The sequence below is a fragment of the Curcuma longa genome, unplaced genomic scaffold (assembly GCF_044706935.1).
Source record: "Curcuma longa cultivar G26 ecotype Majalengka, Jawa Barat unplaced genomic scaffold, ITB_CL_G26_1.1 contig_19166, whole genome shotgun sequence".
Taxonomy (NCBI): domain Eukaryota; kingdom Viridiplantae; phylum Streptophyta; class Magnoliopsida; order Zingiberales; family Zingiberaceae; genus Curcuma; species Curcuma longa.
In genome coordinates, this window is record NW_027431018.1 from 87,382 (window position 1) to 106,672 (window position 19,291).

At 35.0% G+C, this 19,291-nt stretch overlaps 1 protein-coding gene across 1 annotated transcript in view; it reads right to left on the minus strand.

Annotated features, from left to right (window-relative positions):
- The window catches only part of LOC141817043 (uncharacterized), a gene marked incomplete at its 5' end in the record, with an annotated part of 84,008 nt that extends 65,327 nt beyond the window's left edge, over positions 1-18,681 (minus strand). Inside the window, 3 exon segments of the mRNA XM_074704740.1 lie at positions 11,141-11,241; positions 11,347-11,494; positions 18,520-18,681. Coding sequence (XP_074560841.1) covers positions 11,141-11,241; positions 11,347-11,494; positions 18,520-18,681 — 411 coding nt within the window.
- Between the last annotated feature and the right edge of the window lie 610 nt (positions 18,682-19,291).

Below are 19,291 nucleotides of genomic sequence, written 5' to 3' on the forward strand. Positions count from 1 at the left end.
CAATGATAAATGTGGGCATCAAACGAGAAAAAAAAGACCAGAAAAAACCTAGTTAGAAATAATAAAATAAAATAAATGTTATTTAAATATAAATGATGATATAATAAGAGATAGAGCCCAATAGTATAGAAGAATCCATATAACTGACTTCATTTAGTAGTATAAGACTTGGTTGTTGTTGTATGCTCAAGTAGTAGTTCTCTATAGGTAGTGAAGCGCCCAATCTGTAGTTTTTATATTGTTGTTCTTCTAAGTAGTTGTCATATATTAATTGCTAGTTTTATTATTTCACGGCTTTCTACATTTTATTTTTAACTCAATTTAATAACCAAAAGATTTGATATTGTAAAAGTGATTCTATAAAAAGGTTCACTGCTTCTAATTGGTTTTTAGAAAGGAGAAAATATAATGGTAATTTTTCAAGGGGTGATTCACTTAACGAATCATAGGCTATGAAGTACGAACCTGGGAGTTTTCAAACTATGTCAAATCCTTGTTTCTCACTTGTGTTATTATTACTCTTATTTATTTCTGTTAGAATATTTAAGGATAAATATTCTGTTAGGGATAAATATTCTGTTTTTCTTTTTTATAGAATAATTCTCTTAGAATAGGTCCCTATATTCGTGTATAAAAAATAGGGGCTTATCTCTTATAATAAAGTAAGATTCCATATTATTTTACATGGTATCAAAGCGATGTTGGATTTAAGGTTATCCGCCCGAACCAATCCTCTTCCTTCTCTCTCTGTTCGCCACGCATTTTCCTCACGTGCGTTTCTGTTCGTCGTTTTTACCGACCAAATCGCGACTTCTTCTCTCATAATCCCTCTTCTGCTTCTCGACCGGATCGCGATTTCTTCTCTCGCAATCCCTCTTCCGCCGGCGACTTCTTCTCCTCTCGGCTCACTGCTTCCGACTGTAAATTCCGAATCAATAGAGGTGATCCTTCAGGCAGCACCTCTATCAACCGCCTTCCTCGTCGCACATTTTCCTCGTCGCGACGCAGCAATCGCAACGGCTTCCTCGTCGCGGGTCTTCCTCGACGCGACGAGCATCACGCCTTCCCTGTCATGTGTTTTCCTAGTCGCGACGCAGCAATCGCAGCGGCTTCCTCGTCGTGCGTCTTCCTCGACGCAACGACCAGCACGTCTTCCTCGTCCCGCCTCTCGCGTGTCAATCTCCTCTGCAGCCTTCCTCATCGCGTGTTTTTCTCGTCGCGACGCAGCAATCACAGTTGCTTCCTCGTCGCGCGTCTTCCTCAACGCAAGGAGCAGCACGACTTCCTCGTCACGTGTTTTCCTCGTCGCGACGCAACAATCGCAGCGGCTTCCTCGTCACGCGTCTTCCTTGACGCGACGAGCAACACGCCTTCCTCGTCGCGCATTTTTCTCGTCGCGACGTAACAATCGCAGCGGCTTCCTCATCGCGCGTCTTCTTCGACGCGACGAGCAACACGTCTTCCTCGTCCTGCCTCCCGCATGCTTCTCTTCTCTGTTGCCCTCTTCCAGTAACGGCAGCAAGCTAGCAAGTTCTAGCTCTCCTTTTCTTCTCCTCTTCCCGTTTTTCCAAAAGTAGGCGAACATCAGCAGCACCTACCTTATGTTTTTCCAGTAACGGCAGCAAGCTAGTAAGTTCTAGCTCTCCTTTTCTTCTCTTCCCGTTTTTCCAGAAGTAGGCGGGCATCAGCAGCACCTACCTTATGTTTTTCCAGCAACACAGCACCAGCAACACCTTTCCGAAAGCAGGTACTGATGGAAAGAAGGTTGATCATGTCACCTCGTAAGGGTGGCAAAGAACGCCCTTGGTGTGATTATTGTCGCCGACTAAGACACACGATTGATAAATGTTGGAGCTTACATGGTCGACCTCCCCGTGCTGCACAGATCGTCCAAAGTTCTGTTGCTCCTTCAGCTTCCACTTAACAGTTGCTTCAAGAGCTAAGATTTGGAGAAGTTACACAAATGTCACTTATATGTGACAACCAAGCCACTATGCTTATCGCCTCGAATCCAGTTTTTTATGAGAGAATAAAGCATATTGAAGTCGATTGTCACTTTGTCAGAGAGAGTCATATCTGGTGAAATATCTACTAGCTTTATTAACTCAAAGGATCAACTAGCAGATATATTCATCAAGTTACTGAGAGGTCCTCGAATTGACTACATATGTAACAAGTTGGGTACATATGATTTATATTCTCCAGCTTGAGGGAGAGTGTTAGAATATTTAGGGATAAATATTCTATTAGGGATAAATATTCTATTTTTCTTTTTTATAGAATAATTCTCCTAAAATAGGTCCCTATATTCATGTATAAATAGGGACTTATCTCTTTTAATAAAGTAAGATTCCATATTATTTTATAATTTCTTTTTATAAAATATATTTAATTATTCATAAATTCAAATTAAGATCAAAAACTAAATTTCTATTCTACTGTGCATCTTACTTCAAAATAATTTTTAAAATAGTTTCTAATATATATATAAAGAAATGCTCTTCACCCCACCCCCTCCCCTTGCATTTCTACAAGATCCTACAAATATGATTGACAGGACAATATAAGAGACATTTTTCGATATTGAGTAGTATCAAGTTTCAGTAATTTATTAGAACAATACATTTCAACCATTTCACTTAGTACGATATGAAATTTCTAGCTATGCTTATACCTTTGATTCTTATCAACCGAGTTAAATGTCTTATGTCATTCTATTTACCAAATTGAGAACTACACTTTGCATATAAGGAATATATCTATTGACACTAAGATGAAAATAGTGTTGAGCAATGATTATTATAAAATATCTAATGGTATAGCAAATTTTCATATTATATTCATTAATTCAAATTTCCTCATCACATCTACTTTAAATGCATTCGTCCAATTCATATCTATTTTATTTGATTATATTGTGAGGAAGATCACATATAATCCTTGTTCATTTAACTTCCCAATTTATTTCAGCAAAAGTTTAATTTTTAAATTGAAGAATAGGTTAATTAGCTAGGAGAAGTTAGTATTGGTCTCCATATGCTGATTTTGTTATAAGTTTTGCAAAATCATTCTCATCATTATCACCTTCAAATTACATAATTTCAATAAAGGTGTGACCATCATTCTTGTCATAACAAACTTAGATGTTTCCAAGGTTAAAAATTTTCTTACACAGTAGTCGTGGAGGCTACCGCGATCCTATGCGACCTCTGCGGGGTTGAGGAGGCGTCGCAATCCCATTGGTTACAGACACTGCGAGATCGCAACGACCTCCACGAGGTCTCAAAGGCGCCGTGATCTCGCATTCCTTTTTAAATTATATATATTATTTTGTATTTTTATTTTTGAATATTTAGGCTAAAAATTTATTTTTAAAAATATTTTTCATTTTTATATTTAAAAAATACCAAAATCATATTGGCATGACACGGTACAATATGGTACCAAAACTGTATTATTCCGGTCATAAAATGAAACTTTGATACAGATCAAAATTTTAAACCATGGATGTTTCCATATTCGTTGGAAAGGTCGACCAAAAGGGAATATCTCAAAGTCAAAATGCAAAAACAAAATGCATCTATTTCTTTCTCATTGAAAGGGACATCAAAAGAACAAAAAAAATTAATGAAGAAACATTGCTAGATAAGTTACAAATACTAAATCAATTACTTCCCACACTTGAAAAAAACGATCCAAGAAGAAAAGTTGACAACTCATCGAGAGTCGAGTTCTCCTCGCTGGGGGAGAATAATGCAAAGAAGGAAATAAATTAACATAAAAAAGGCAATGACAACTATCTACTTTAACTAGAGAAGCATCATCACCTTGCACCAATGTGCTATGTTGATGGACTTGATTTATCAATTCCACCTTCCTACTCAACATAGTGAGTTCTTTTCAATTGAGGAGAATAACTCAGTCAAGATTTAATTCTATTAAAAATTACTTAAAGTTGCCCAAGATGTTAATTTTTATAATTTGTTAGAACTTTTAAAAAGTTTAGTTTTTTTAGAAAAGTTTCTTAGACCTTTATTAGGCTAATTAGGATTTTATCAGAAAAGTTTGTTATTTTATAAAAAATAGGTCATATTATCAAATCATAAAAGGAGGTTAGAATCTCATGTAATGAACATGTTTTTGAGTTGATACAATTTTCAAATTTGTCTCTGAGTGAGGAATGGTACTTCCGCTAGATGAGGATCATATCTTTATTTGTCTGTTGTGTAGCAATAATTGATTTTCTTACTAATCGATGCAATGGGCATCTGCATCCAATATGAATGTGGGTGAGTTGCCATTCTTACATTGGTTTTCAACACAATCCATGAAGTAGGGAAGGGTTGATTACTTAATCTCCATGTTTTCTTCAATTATTCTTCCCTATCAGATCAATAATGATGGAGCTTATCATTCCCTTGGCGTCTTTTGTTTGGTTGAAAACTTAGAAAATATAAAGAAGAGTAACAGTGGAATAAAAGTGCTAAAAGGCCAAAACATAGAAAGAGTAACAGCAGAGAATTAAGTGCCATAAGGTGAAACTTAAAGCCCAGCCATGTGATCTATGGTTTTAGCTCATGATCGTGAGTCACATGATTCAACCCATCTGCATGAGTTGCAACCTTCAAGCCCATTTGCATGCAATGTAGTTTTCGCCCAATTTGGATATTTTGAAGGCTTTGAACCTATTTTATATGCATTAGCAAGGGCTTTGACTCATTGCTACACTCCTGATTTAAGGCATCAACCCATGTATTATGTGTCACCTTTGTAAATGGTGAATGTGGCTCTAGTGCTTCAACTTATTAAAAGAATATATAGACTTAAGCGGTGATAAGAAGATTTAACATACATCTTGTAAATGAAGAAAAATTGATCTAGATCATTATTTAAAGAGTAATGTCAGATATTCATTGATTTAAACTGCTATTACATGGAACTCTTTCTAAAAAATAATAATTCATATATATTTATCCTATATACCCACTTCACACTTTTATGCACATTCCTTGTTTTTCTATAACCTCCAAATTTGAAGGCAGGGAAAGTTAATGAGATGTTGGTTGGTTGGGGTTGCCGGTTTCTATAATTGTCATATGTATTTATTTGCCCATCTTGCAACATTTTCTTCTTGTATGATGCATTGTTCCATTTTAAAAGAATCAACATCTTTATTGTGGCTTTTCCTTTTACACAAAGGTTTTTATTCAAATTATATTTTTGTTCCAAATCAAAGGAACTCAATAATAAAATTCTTTAGTATCATTCATGTGTTCTCATCTAGTGTGGAATTATTCTTGGGGAAAAAATAGAACAAAATATGTGTTTTGAATTATCATGGGTGAGGTGCCCTTGTATGCAAAACGAAAAACTTATTACATGTGAAAATTTTTTTGATATTAAAACTAGGGTTGTGATTTAAGTTATGAATTTTCTCTTTATTTGACTTTAATGGATTTTTTAAATTTTTGTAATTCACAGGAAGTTGCATATATCTAAGCAATCAAATCTAGAGTCCAATTTCCTTTTGGTTTGGATTTTTGATACAATAGTTCTATATTAAGGTTCTTATCTATATTTTTGGTGTCAGCATCAGTATGATTTCTTAAGCATCAAATATGGGAATCAGAATATAGTTGACAATAGTGCCAACTTTGATAAGATGGCAGAGATTTGTTTTCAATTGTTTGCTCAGTACAATGACTAGTAGGTTTCCTTCATCTAGGGGCTTGCACCCTACATCTCGATTAGGTTGTCTAGACACTCTAGAAGGCCCTAGACAAAGCTTTTGCAATCAAGATCATGATATAAATCTTGTACCATGTTGGATGACTCATTCTGATAAATTACCAAAATTTGATACTACTCGCATATTTCACTTAGCTATGTATCGTACCAACACTTGGCACCCCTTGGAATATATAATATAAGTTAAGATGAATTCTAAAAATGTTATTATTTTATGCATTGCATTCGTACAAGATAATCTATTGAAACTATACCATTATAAATGAAATCGAAAGTCCAAAGTCAAGTGTATAATTGTTTATGCTCTTCGTTTTCTTCTTCAACTTTTTTTTATTGCACCTCCTATTGTCAGTAACACCGTAATCAAAATGTCGACACTATACTAAAACAATATCGCTCTTGTTCAAAGTTAAGTATATATTTGTCATATCTTCTTCTTTGTCTCCTTTCTCATTCCACCTTCAATTTATCACCAATTTCATACATCAGAATATCGGTATAATACTAAAACAATATCATTCTAAACAAAAAGAAACTCGGACACAACTTAACATTTTGGACCTTGATCGAGACCTCCCAACTATAAACTAATCAGGAGAGGAAACTAAGTCAATTAATCTCTCAGTCTCAACATGTCAAGGTGAGTCACTCGTATGGTCAATCTAGGGGGCAGCAACTTGAGAGAGTCTTCTCAGCTATAGAAGGTGGTCAATACATCTCATACAATTTCATGGAGGTCTACACATTCATCTAAGTCTCAATCAGTGCTAAAACTTAAGCTCTAAGAAGAGGCTAAAGAAAGTTTTATGGATGTGGTGGTTGTGAACATAGGTATATGTGTCATCTACAACAGGACTTTACTTTTATTATAAGTTCTTGGGATAACAGAGAAAGAATTGAGCATTAAGAGCAAGCATCAATCATCGACATCTCAGACTCAGTAGAGTAAGTCCAACCAACCTAATCAGTAAAGAGGTTAACAGAGATATTAACTATCTCTGCAGCAGAATCATAAACCTCAATGCCATTCTCAGCAGCCTCAGTTATATCATTTGCAGCCCAGTCTTCACTGTAGCACCACCTCCCATAAGACCAGTATTCAAAATATTCAGCTCAAGGAGCCAACAAGAGTCCCTGATTGGTCATGTTTACTATCACACATGAGGCACTGCAGGCCAGTAGGCAGTGGTCAAGAGGTATTATTTCTCTTTATGGTATTGTTGCTGAGAATTGTCATGGGTGAGGTGCCTTTATATGTTAAATGAAGCCCTTAGGGACATGACACCCTCATAGTAGCTTATTCACATTTGCAAGTTATCCATTGATGCAATTTGATCTCTTTATATAATTGTCTAGAGTCATGCTTAGCCCTTCCTACGAACATTTTGCTTGTAGATTGAGTTACGAGGGAATCTTTGTGCCTCTTTTGAACAACTAATCGTCGAACAACAAACCAATTAATCTCTAGTGGTTCATCTGACCAACTTTGAGAAAGAGTGATAGAAAAAAAAATTAACGAGACCAAAGTGATTAAAAATCAATTTGGATTTATACTTCAAAGCTCAACAATAGAAATTATACATTTTTTTAGACAATTAATAGAAAAGTTTCAGAAAAAGAAGCAAGGGTTATACATGGTATTTATTAACCTAGTAAAAACTTATGACAAAGTCCCCAAAAAAATATGTAGAGAATTTTAGAAAAAAAAATATGCTATGAGAAAGTCTTGTAACGTATATTGAGACAATTAAAGATATATATGAAGATTTAATGACAAACGTGAAGACTCAAGATAGGTTAACCGAAGCATTTCCTATAAAAATAGGATTACAACAAGAATACTCTAAGTTCATATTTTTTTACACTAGTTATAGATGAACTAGACACATCCAAGATAAGTTATTGTGCATGTTATTTGCAGATAACATTGTTTTGGTCGATAAGAAGTAAAGGAGTAAATGTTAAGTTCAAATCTTACCAAGAGATACTAGAAGTTAAAGGTTTTAGACTTAGTAAAGTAAAGACAAATATATGAAATTTAAATTTAGCAGTAATAGATGTAGCAAGTCAATTGTTAAAATAGCATATAACAAGTTACATGTAACCGAAATTTTTAAGTATTTAGGATTGTTTTTACAAAAGAATAGTGGACTTGATAGAGATGTTTGACATAGGATATAAATAGGATTTTTGAAATGAAGGCGTCATGTGTTTCTTGTGATCATACAGTACCTTTAAAGCTTAAAGAAAAGTTTTACAAAAATGTCAGTTTGACCTACTATGTTATATGGAGTTGCATATTATGTTATAAAGCGCACACACAAGCAAAAAATGAAAATTGCAAATATGAAGATGTAAAATTAGATGTGCAGATGTATGTAGATGGAATAAAAAATGAGAACATTAGAAAAAAATATAGATTGCACCTATTGAGAAAAAACTCTTAAAGACATTTAAAATGGTATAGATATGTACTTAAACGATCAATAAATGCCTTAATTAGGCGTTATAAGACCACGATAGATAGGCATATTAATTGATGAGACAAATCAAAAGTATACTTGATTAGCAACGATGTATAGGATAATATTCATTCAAATATAGATAATGACATAGTAGAAGACCGAGCCCAATGGAATAGGAGAATCCATATAGTCGACCTTACTTAGTGGAATAAAGACTTGATTACTATTGTTGCTGGTTCCTTGACCAACTCCTTGAAATCATGGTACACATGATTTATTCAATATGTATATACCATACCTAATCATCAAATGTTACACAAGTTGAATAAGTGGGTAAATTGAGTATTTAGATGTTGTGACAAATTAAAATCTAGTCAGGAAAAGTCCTACAATAGGTAAGTTCTAGGTCAGAGTTATGTATAAAATAGATAAAGAAAGGGGCAATTGTTCACCTTGTAGTACAAAGGGGTAATTCTTCAAGTTGTAGTGAAAGAGGTAATTGTTAAAGTTGTGTTGAATATTGAATGACAGTGTTAACTATATAGTCCACAATTGTGGGCTTTAAATATAATAGTGGCTTGTGTCAACGTTAGTTAAACAAACAGAGAGATCGATGAAAACATTGTTGATTAATAGATCCGTTAAGCCTAACTGACTGTCGTGATCCTCCCTTTAAGACTAAGCATGGGTATATGTAGTTGACTTGAGTTAATGAACCATTATATAATGTAAATCAAATTTAGTGTGGTATTCAAGTTAGCACAGGGATAGAGTAATGGTAGGTGTTGAGTGTGGCTTAGGATGCTCATATGCCTCTCTTCCCTCTTAGGATTACCATTTATGAAAGTTTTATTAATTGCTTTTGTTGCTTCTTTCTTCAATTGGACTCCTTGAAAGTACAATAGCTTAGCCACATGGTAGGGCCATTAGAGAAACATGTTTATAGACGTATCTCTATGACCACTTGGCTACAAGATTAAAATTTACATAATACATTAACTTTACACTAAGCGATATAAAAAAATGATTAAAAATTTTATTAATTTCCATTCTTCTTCCAATGACATGTGATCATAGTTTGAAATCTCATACCATGTCGGTTAGCATGGTCAAAATGAAATTTTCAAAATTCAATACTAGATAATCTTTTGTATCGCTATGTCAATCGTGTGAATAAGTATTGTGTCATGCCGACACTAAACTATAATTTAAAATCTCAAACCATATCGAAGTTTTGATTTATGACTGGAACGATACAATTTCAATGTCGTATTGTGTCGTTCCGATACAATTTTAATATTTTTAAATATAAAATATAATAATTAAAAATAAAAAATCAATTTAAATATTAAAAAATAAAAATAAAATAATCTTTTAAAAAATAAAAAATACGAGATCACTACATCTCCATATGGTAAATAAATAAATTATTATATATTTTGAAAAATATATATATATATATATATTAAATTAATAGGATAGTTTAGTAGAATTTGATTAAGTCTGTTTATATTATCCTATTTATAGTTGGGAATTCATTAAAATTATTAACCTAAATTTTAATTATACATCTAAGTTTTCATCCCTACAGTGCGTGCAGGTGTCCCCACCGCGACCCCACGGAGGTCGAGGGGATCTCCATAACGACCCACAAAGGTCGCAATGGCCTTCCTGACCCCGCAGAGGTCTCCGCGACCTCGTAAAAGTCGTAGGTGTCTCCGCCGCGACCCACAAAAGTCGCGTCATGAGATCGCAGCACTCTGCTACCCATGGAGGTCGAACCATTGGATCGCAGCACCTCCACGACCTGCGGCAACCCGTAGTGCCGAAGCTGGATGGTGGACGAAATGGTAAATTTCACTCATTTTGCCCGGCACAGAACGAAATGTTAAACCATGCACTAAACACCCTCTTGGCATACACATCAAGATTAACTAAAACCTTCTTGAGGTTTTGAGCTTTGCATGTTATTATCATGCTCTGCTAATAATATCAATAGCTTTGAAAAAAATATAACCTTTGGTAGTAGTACCATCCACTTAAAATCAAGTGCATGCTCAAATTTATAAACATATTACAAAGAATAGATAGAAAGTGCACATGTGATATGGAGAAGCAAGAATAAGAAACTAAGCCCCTAATATAACTGAAATTTGTGTTGTAGAAAATTACAAATAGGTATATACTCATATTTGTAATTTTTATGTTTTAGAATGATGATGATGCAAGACAAGAATTTGATCATGATTGCAATATAATTTTTTCTGTTGAAACTATCTTTCCTTTATTATTTTCAAATTTCATTCTCCAAAAAAGGAATTTAGAAATTGAAAAAAAAAATCCATAAACAAAAAACAGTTTCCAATTTTTATCAACAAACACACCATAATTTCTCCTTGGAATTCTATATGATGAAGTGTGACCAATCATTGTTGCAAAAACTAGGTCATGTCAATTGGCACCTAAGAGGGGGAGCAAGAGGGAAAAAAATATGAAGAAATAGAGACAAAAGAAAGAAAAAAAAAAGCATAAGGAAACCTAGGGTTGTGCTAGGACCTAGACTATTCTTCTCATCCAATAGCTTGCATATTGTCATTTATTGGCACCCTTGTGTTGAGATCCCTACCCTATGGTTCGGTTTTGATGGGGTACCACCATGTTCCACTAATGCCACTACCTCATCACCAATTTAGGTCACAATGAGCCAGTAGAATGGCATGTGCTACCTATTTTAATCAGCAGGAAGAGAGTTTCAATTTCATGCACTCTCCGTCGTATCTTAAATTCTTCTCTTTTAGAATAATTACAAAGAGTTGAACAGACATGCAAAAGAACCTCAGTTTCCCAGATATCCATAATAAAGAACTATTAATCCAATAAGTATTACATTGCAAACAATGTCCAGATTCTGCACAAAATAGGAATACCTCTGTGAATTCTTGATCAGGACTTTGAGCAAGTATAGAAACCTCAATTTCAGCTTCATGATTTTCAGACAGCTCTGCCTCAAAATCCTCATCAAAGGCCACTGCAAAAAGAAAAAGATTTAGAAGGACAATGGGGCAAACTTTTGCACTATCCTCGAAGAGAAACAAAATAGTTGAATCAGCAAATGCAGTGGGGAAAAATACACCAGAGCCATATAGTGTCAGCAACTTCAACTCTTTTATGTAATATTTAATTGTTGCCGGATACAACAGCCACAGTCCTGTTAAGTGTAAAGCTGCAAGTCGAATGGTACGGGGACTTCTTTTGCCATCATCAAGAAGTTTTTCAATGAACTGTAAGATAACAGGAAATTAAGTTAATAAATGATTTTGGCAGCGGATTATTAATGACATAATATATCAGGAAAAAGGAACAAAAACAGAAAAAGAATTCCCTATTCCATTCTAATTAACATGCTAACATCAGTAAGAACTGATGGATGACCATGAATAAACAAACAGCAGCAGAAAATGGAAATGACTGACTAATTAACCCTTCCATAAAATGAGTAGCTAAGCTAAAATCAAACAGCAGAGTATGTGCAATGAAGATATAAACATCATATTTATATATTAAAACTACTCTTGAATAGAATTTCCAACCATAAACAACAACCATCATCAAACTTCTTGAGAACTATATTACAATCTTCAAAAAACTGTGTCTAAAGAATATTTTATGTGGAAGAAAGGAGAAAAAGTTTAACACTACTACAAAATATTTAAAGTATCTAGACACAACACAAGGACATCCTGTCCATAGGAATCTGTCTTTGTGACTGTCGGGTTCTCATTTATATCTATGCAGGAAACAATTTAGGTTTACCAGCACAAGCAGTATATAAATTATGCAGTTCATGGATGTCAGAAGAGAAAATGAGAAAGAAATACTTGAATCTAATATGTGAAATGTCCACATTTTGTATAGCAGACTCCAATACCTAGGTAATGAATGTGATCGAGTAAACATTGAAGGAATATTGAGAATCCAGAACTAATGAGGTGAAAAAAAGGACTCAGTTTTACTCAATTCTGCTAACATCATGCAGATGTGGGATAGAGGATATATTACTTTGACCTAGTAGGATATTCTAACTCAGACTATGTCGGTTGCAAACTAAACAGAAAAAGTACAAGTGGAGAATGTCAGTTCTTGAGTTTATATCTAGCCAGCTAGTGTAGTAGAAAGCAACAATGTATTGCATTATCTACAACTAAAGCATAGTACATAGTCATGGGTAAATATGTTGCACAACTACATTGAATGATACACACATTAACTGATTATAATTTAAATATCATAATACTAAGGTGTTAATTGATAACATTAGTTTAATAAACTTGACAAAAAAACTCAGTTCACCATTCTAGAACAAAATACATAGAGGTTAAACACCACTTTGTTAGATATCATGTCGCTAAGGGAGAAATTGTACTCGATTATGTTGAGTCTCAATCTAACAGTTTATATATTCATAAAGCCTCTACCCGAATCTGAGTTTAGTATAATCAGAAGGCAATTAGGACTGTGTTTAGTAGAATAAAATAAAAATTTTCTTTAACTTTCAAAAATTCATGTTTTCAAATATATTATTAATTAGTTTTTCAAAATTGTTTTAAAAAATTATTTTAAATTCTAAAAAACTTAAGTTCAAATTTTAGATTTAAAAAATGAAAAGGAATGTTTTAGCCTTAGTCTAGATTTCCCCCTATAAATCATGTACCTATATATCTAGATTACGCATCTCACAAAGCACACTAGATAATTTAATTATGTATTGTGAAACTTAGAATGGTGTGAGATGCATAAGATTTTAACCTAAGTTTCAGATGCTTAAGTCTGTACATCAAACCAAAGTTTGTGTTGTAAACACAAACTATAGATCAAGTGTTGTTGCTTAGCAAAAGCTAGCTGGAATGATACACTTAAACTTGACAAATTTGGTCAAGCTACTATCTTCTGGTAGTTAGTTAAAACCTAAGTTCGGCATGTGCCCAAAGAGGATAGTTTTTTGTCTAAGTATTTTTTTATAACATGCTTGGACTCACACCTATATTTTTTCAAATTTTTTTGATTATGTCAAAGGAGGAAAGATAAACATTTCAATTCTAATTCAAAATATTTTTTCAACTTTTTAAGAATTTTCAAAATTAAAAAGGGACTTGAATGGTTTTGAATCAAGTTGATCAAAACTAAACCATATTAAATTTAGGGGAAGAGAAGAAATAAAATTTCAAAAGTTTGTTGTTACCCAAGTACAAATTCAGGAGGAGTCCTGAAAACAGGGGGAGTTCAAATTTTAGAATGACTAATTTATTACTTGCATTATTCAATTTATTGCATTAATCAGTTTATTACTTTATCAGTCATTATAAAATATTTTTTCTTAACTTAAAACTTGGGTTGTCATAATCAAAAAGAGGGAGATTATTGGTACAGGGAGCACCAGATGATCAAACTTTAATTTTGATAACGACAAAAGCTTCAAGTTAATTGTGTGTTGTTTACTAATAAGCTGATCTAAGTGTGCAGGAGCACAGGAAAAATCCTAATTGCGGCTAGGCACAGGAAAGTTCTAGTGGAGACTAAGCAGTGGAAGTTCTAATACAGACTAGGTAGTAGAAGTCCTGGCTGGAGGCTGGACACACCTGATATGGAGGATTAGGTGGGAAGACAGTTTGAAGAACTGAGTAAGGAAGTCCTGGTCAGGAGGACTAGGCAGGAAAACTTGGCAGATCAAGTGCATCAGGTGAAAGACTAGGCAAGTCAGGAGAACCAGATGTCTAGCGGTGGAAATCTTGTAGGCCTAGGATCGAGGCTAAGCAGAAGTCCAACATACCTGGAGGACTTAGTTGACAACAAGTAAATTCTCCTGAGTGAGTGAGAGTGTGTTCCCGATGAGGGGAACAGTAGACGTCAATCTGACTCAAGGTTTCACTGGAAATCCGAAGTCAAGGCTAAAAAAATTCTTGGAACTATTACTCTTTCTTATTGTATTTTGCTTTTGAGCTAACTTATAATACAGGAAAGGAAGGATTGGAACTTTATGTTCCGGGCGCCCTTGTCTGGATCCATGCAACCGAATCTCCAGGCGCCTGGATTGGTTTTAGGCGATTGGACGTCAACAGAACGGAGCCAGCAAAACAGTAAGATGGCAAAGTCCCAGTGGTTGAGACACATCAACTTCTAGGCGTTCGGAGTGATTCTAAGCGCCCTGATCTGGATAAAGCATTGCGGAGTCAAGGTTTGATCCGGAACCTCCATTTCAACATAGAGGCGCCCAGAAAGGGATACAAGCGCCCATAAGTGTCGAGTCAGCAACGCCGATAGTGGATCAGTGGGCAGCGTGGAGGCGCCTGAAAAGATTTCCAGGCGCCCAGATACCCTAATAAAAGAGCCTCGAGGGAGAGCTCTTGAAAAATCATTCTACACTCAAGCAACGATCATTTGCATGCGAAACTTCAACCAAAAACGTCGTAACACCAAAGAGCTGCACAAAAATTCGCAATCTTCACTCTGTCGGTACATTATATGTGTGCATAATTTTATTAGATCGGTATATTTGTTACCGGTCCTATACTTTTGTAAATCACTAACTCCCTTTTATAAGAGGAGAGTTACATAGTTGATTGCCCGTCGAAAACGATATCTTGATCGCGAGCCTTGGAGTAACAACCTATGGCTGTGAACCAAGTAAATTCTTGTGTCTGTTTCTCTTTTCCGCACCCCTCTTTGTTTCTATTATCACAAGAATTTATGAGTTTATTACGAATTGTGAAAATGCACCGTACACGCTATTCACCCCTCCCCCACTCTAGCGCTCTCAACGATCCTACAATGATTAGGGGGGAGGATTATGTTAAGGGGGAAAATTTTCAAATTAAGATTTATCCCTTAGAACTTTCAAATTAAAATTTGCCCCTTAAAACTTTCAAATTCAAATCTGTCCCTTAAATTTGATTTTACTTTAGAACTATGTTTACTTAACTTTGTACCGAGTTGGCATAATCAAAAAGAGGAAGATTGTTGGTACAAGAAACACCAGATAATCGAACCTAGATTTTGTTAATGGCAAAGGGTCAAAGTTAAGTTTATTTATGATCTAACGAAGGTTAACTAAGTATGTAGGTAGCAAAAACAAAAAATCCTAGCTAGAGGTTAGATAAGAAAGTCCTAGCTGTAGACTAAACAAGGCAAGTTCTAACTGAAGGTTAGGCAAGGAAAAGTCTTAGTGGATCGGCTGGACCATGGCTAGGCATGGGAAAGCTCTAGTGGGTGGTCAGCTAGAAGATGGCTAGGCAAGAAAGTCTTAGTGGATCAAAGACACCAGATGGAGGAACTTGATAGGGTCTGGAGGACGAAGATAAAGTCGGACCAGTGACTGGGGGTCAAGGACCAAAGGCTAAGCAAAAAAGTATAAACGAGATCCAAAGAAGCACCAAGTAAACTCTTCTAAGAGGAGTGGGTGAGGAAGCATTCCCTTAAAGGAAACAGTAGATATCAGTCTAACTTAGAATTTCACTAGAAATCCAAAGTCAAGATCAGACAGTTGTAAGATTTATATATATTATATCTGTTATACTAACTCTGTAATATAGAGACTAAATATGAAATTGGCTCGAAATAGAACTCCAGGCGCCTGGAAGGGATCCAAGTGCCTAGAAGGTATCCAAGAGCCCAAAAGGATTCCAAGTGACTGGATTAGTTGAATAAGTCCAGATGAGTTGGCAAGCACTGCTTAAGCAAAGCGCGTCAACATCCAAACGACCGAAGATGGATAAGTCATGATCAGAAAAGAATCAAATACGCTTCGCTCAGCTATCAACAAGTCAGCAATCTAGACACCCAGGGTGGATAAAATCGCGATGATAGGGAATTGTATCGGATCGAGCCAGAGCACCCGGAAAGGGATCGAGGCACCCAGAATAACTTTTAAAGTAGCTTCGACTAGCACCTTCAAAACAACAATTTACACCGCCTCAAACTCACGTTCTGTCTCAAAATTTTGATAGAATGCCAAAGTGTTGCTCCGACAATTGCGCTCAAGTTTTAATTCATTATCGGTATTTTATGTCAGTTTTTCTTGTTTTTCCGTGATTTCTTTTGAAAAGGATCAGTTAACTTATTACCGATCCCTATCCTTTGTAAAAGGCAAATCTCTTTTTGAGAAAGAGAACATTATTTTATTGTCCATCGAAAGTGGTCAACGACCGTGAACCTTGGAGTAGCAGCCGCAGATTATGAACCAAGTAAAAAGAAACGCATCTTCTGTTTTGTTTTTCTTTACTTTTCGTTACCAACTTTGATAAACAAAGCAAGTTTCACAAAAACGAATGAAAACGGCAAGCATTATTTACCCCCCGCCCCTCCCCCGCTCCCCGCACTCATTAATCCTACAATCTTCCTATAGCATTTGATTCAAGACCACTCCAAGAGAAATACCAACTCATCCGAACTACTATCGCTTCTCTTTGCTTCTTTGAATCTCCATTTCCTCAAATTTATAATGTGGGCTCTTTTTATCCCACATTTAAAGCAAGATGTTGAGGTTTGAAGGTATAATAAGAGCAATTGCTCTCCTATTACACATCATCCACATTGTTGCCACTAACCTTCAAGACTACCTCCACCTCATCAGTCATGCCATCATTTCTCATTAGAAGTGAAACCAATCACATCATCCGATGAGAACACATAAATCATCCATAGGGCTCACAAGAACCATCTGATCTAGCGTAGAAGATGAATAAGAATCCTTGTGTTGATCAGCATTTTAGAAATACCTTGTCATCCCACAACTTGAGCACATAATCCTATAGCCAGGTTTATGTCATCTGGTCTGGCTTATACTAGTAATAGGAAATTAACACATTTAAAGCAAGATGTTGAGGTTTGAAGGTATAATAAGAGCAATACTTCGGGCCAGCCAATTGCTCTCCTATTACACATCATCCACATTGTTGCCACTAACCTTCAAGACTACCTCCACCTCATCAGTCATGCCATCATTTCTCATTAGAAGTGAAACTAATCACATCATCCGATGAGAACACATAAATCATCTATAGGGCTCGCAAGAACCATCTGATCTAGTGTAGAAGATGAATAAGAATCCTTGTGTTGATGAGCATTTTAGAAATACCTTGTCATCCCACAACTTGAGCACATAATCCTAAAGCCAGGTTTATGTCATCTGGTCAGGCTTATACTAGTAATAGGAAATTAACACAATGCTCAATCATTCATCAGCTTTGTCCATGTTCGATGCAAACTAAAGTTATTAGTAGAATTATCAATTTGAGAGATGATGTTAACAAGTAACAACTGTAGATTGTTCAGGAGATTATAGCCCTAACATGTGTGCATGTTGTATTCTATAACTTTCCACTTACTATCAACGTTTGAGAAATTGAACCATGTCACCTAGTATCGTCAAAATATATTTTTCCGTTGGGAGATCAAGACTCAGAAGTGACAAGCATAGGGTTTGATCAGTTTTGCCTATGTCACAATAGTGTGTCTCATGTGAAGAGTAGGAATGGGCAATACATTTGTTTGTCGCAGTCGGCATGGATAGAAACCAGATGAATCCATCAGACCTCAAACATTAAAGATTGAAATTATTTTAATGATCATGGTGAGGGAAAGAGGAAAGAAGAGGCTATTAAAGGACTTGATCTTGTTGAAGTTGTTGGAGGCTCAAAGTGTCAAAAAAAAATTTACGACAGACAACAAACTAAAATCAAGTGGTATGAGCATAAGAGAACAAAGGAAAGGTGGTTGGAGGGAATTACAAAAAGTTTCTCGCCGTATTGATAGTTCAATTTGGCGAAGGTGGGACAACAAAGGAAGTAGTGAGCACCACAAAAACTGTGAACATATGATGTGAACAAAGGCATCCATGATACCATAATATAGCATCCAAACTTACCTTCTTGGTTTGTGAGTTTGAAGATGAGTATAAGACGCATAATGTACTCAACTTCCTTCATGCTTGAGTTACACAAGTTTAGTTTCTCAAGAGCTACATGAAACCACAATATAGATTTGCAAATATTATAGTTTTGAAGTCCTCCAACTACATCTTGTGTAACATTAAAATAATCACATCATAGCAACAATAATAAAACATTTCTATATAGAAGACAAACGCAATAAATAACAAATCAAAATAAGAAATGAAATTAGTATTGCTCTGTAAGAACACTTTAAGAAAGGAGAGGCAAATAAGAAATAGGAATGGGCTCTCAATTTCCATGAACATGTTCAGAAAATGTTCCTGATGTTTCTAAAAGACAGAAATGGAAACAGCACTTACCCACTTCAAAGGGCCAGGTTTGTTATCTTTGGTATCGTGCATGGCTAAGTGACTAAATAATGACTCATGCAATACAGAAGAAAGAAGTGCAGCAATAGGTGCAACCCTCCGCTTATTGCAGTTGACGTGTAATATCCAGGATGACTGAGCCAATTGCATCATCTGCAAAAAGGAAGAATGTTAATATTATTGGATCTTGCAATTTACACAAAAATTCACTCTTAGAAATCCTGAAAGTAGCTTTACTAGGTTCTTAAGTATGTCAAACTAGCAGCTAATTTATTATGATGGGGAATATATCTGAGGAGATTTGTGAGTTGTCAAGGAACTTTAACCACACAAACAGAAATAGATTAGGAGACTGAATTAAAGTAGTAGTCAAGCTTAAGTACTCCACAATGCTAGTAAGGTGTACAGGCTTTTATTTCCCAATCCATAAAGCTAGATTGTCACAACCATAAAAATCTTGCAACTATTTAACATAGTTCAATTAGAAGTTAAAGAAGATTTGTTAATCAATCTACGCAAGGAATGAAAAAAATTACCAAAGCAAGGTTAAAATCTCAAACCGTATAAATATTTTAGTCTCTAACTGGAACAATACTAATGGTAACGTATCCTATCATGTCGATACAATTTCAATACTTAATTAATTGAATTATTGATAATAATATAATTAAATTTACTTAATATAATTTTTAATTAATTTTTTATAAATAATTATTTTGTTATTAATTATTAGATTATTAATACATATTTAATCTTCTATTAT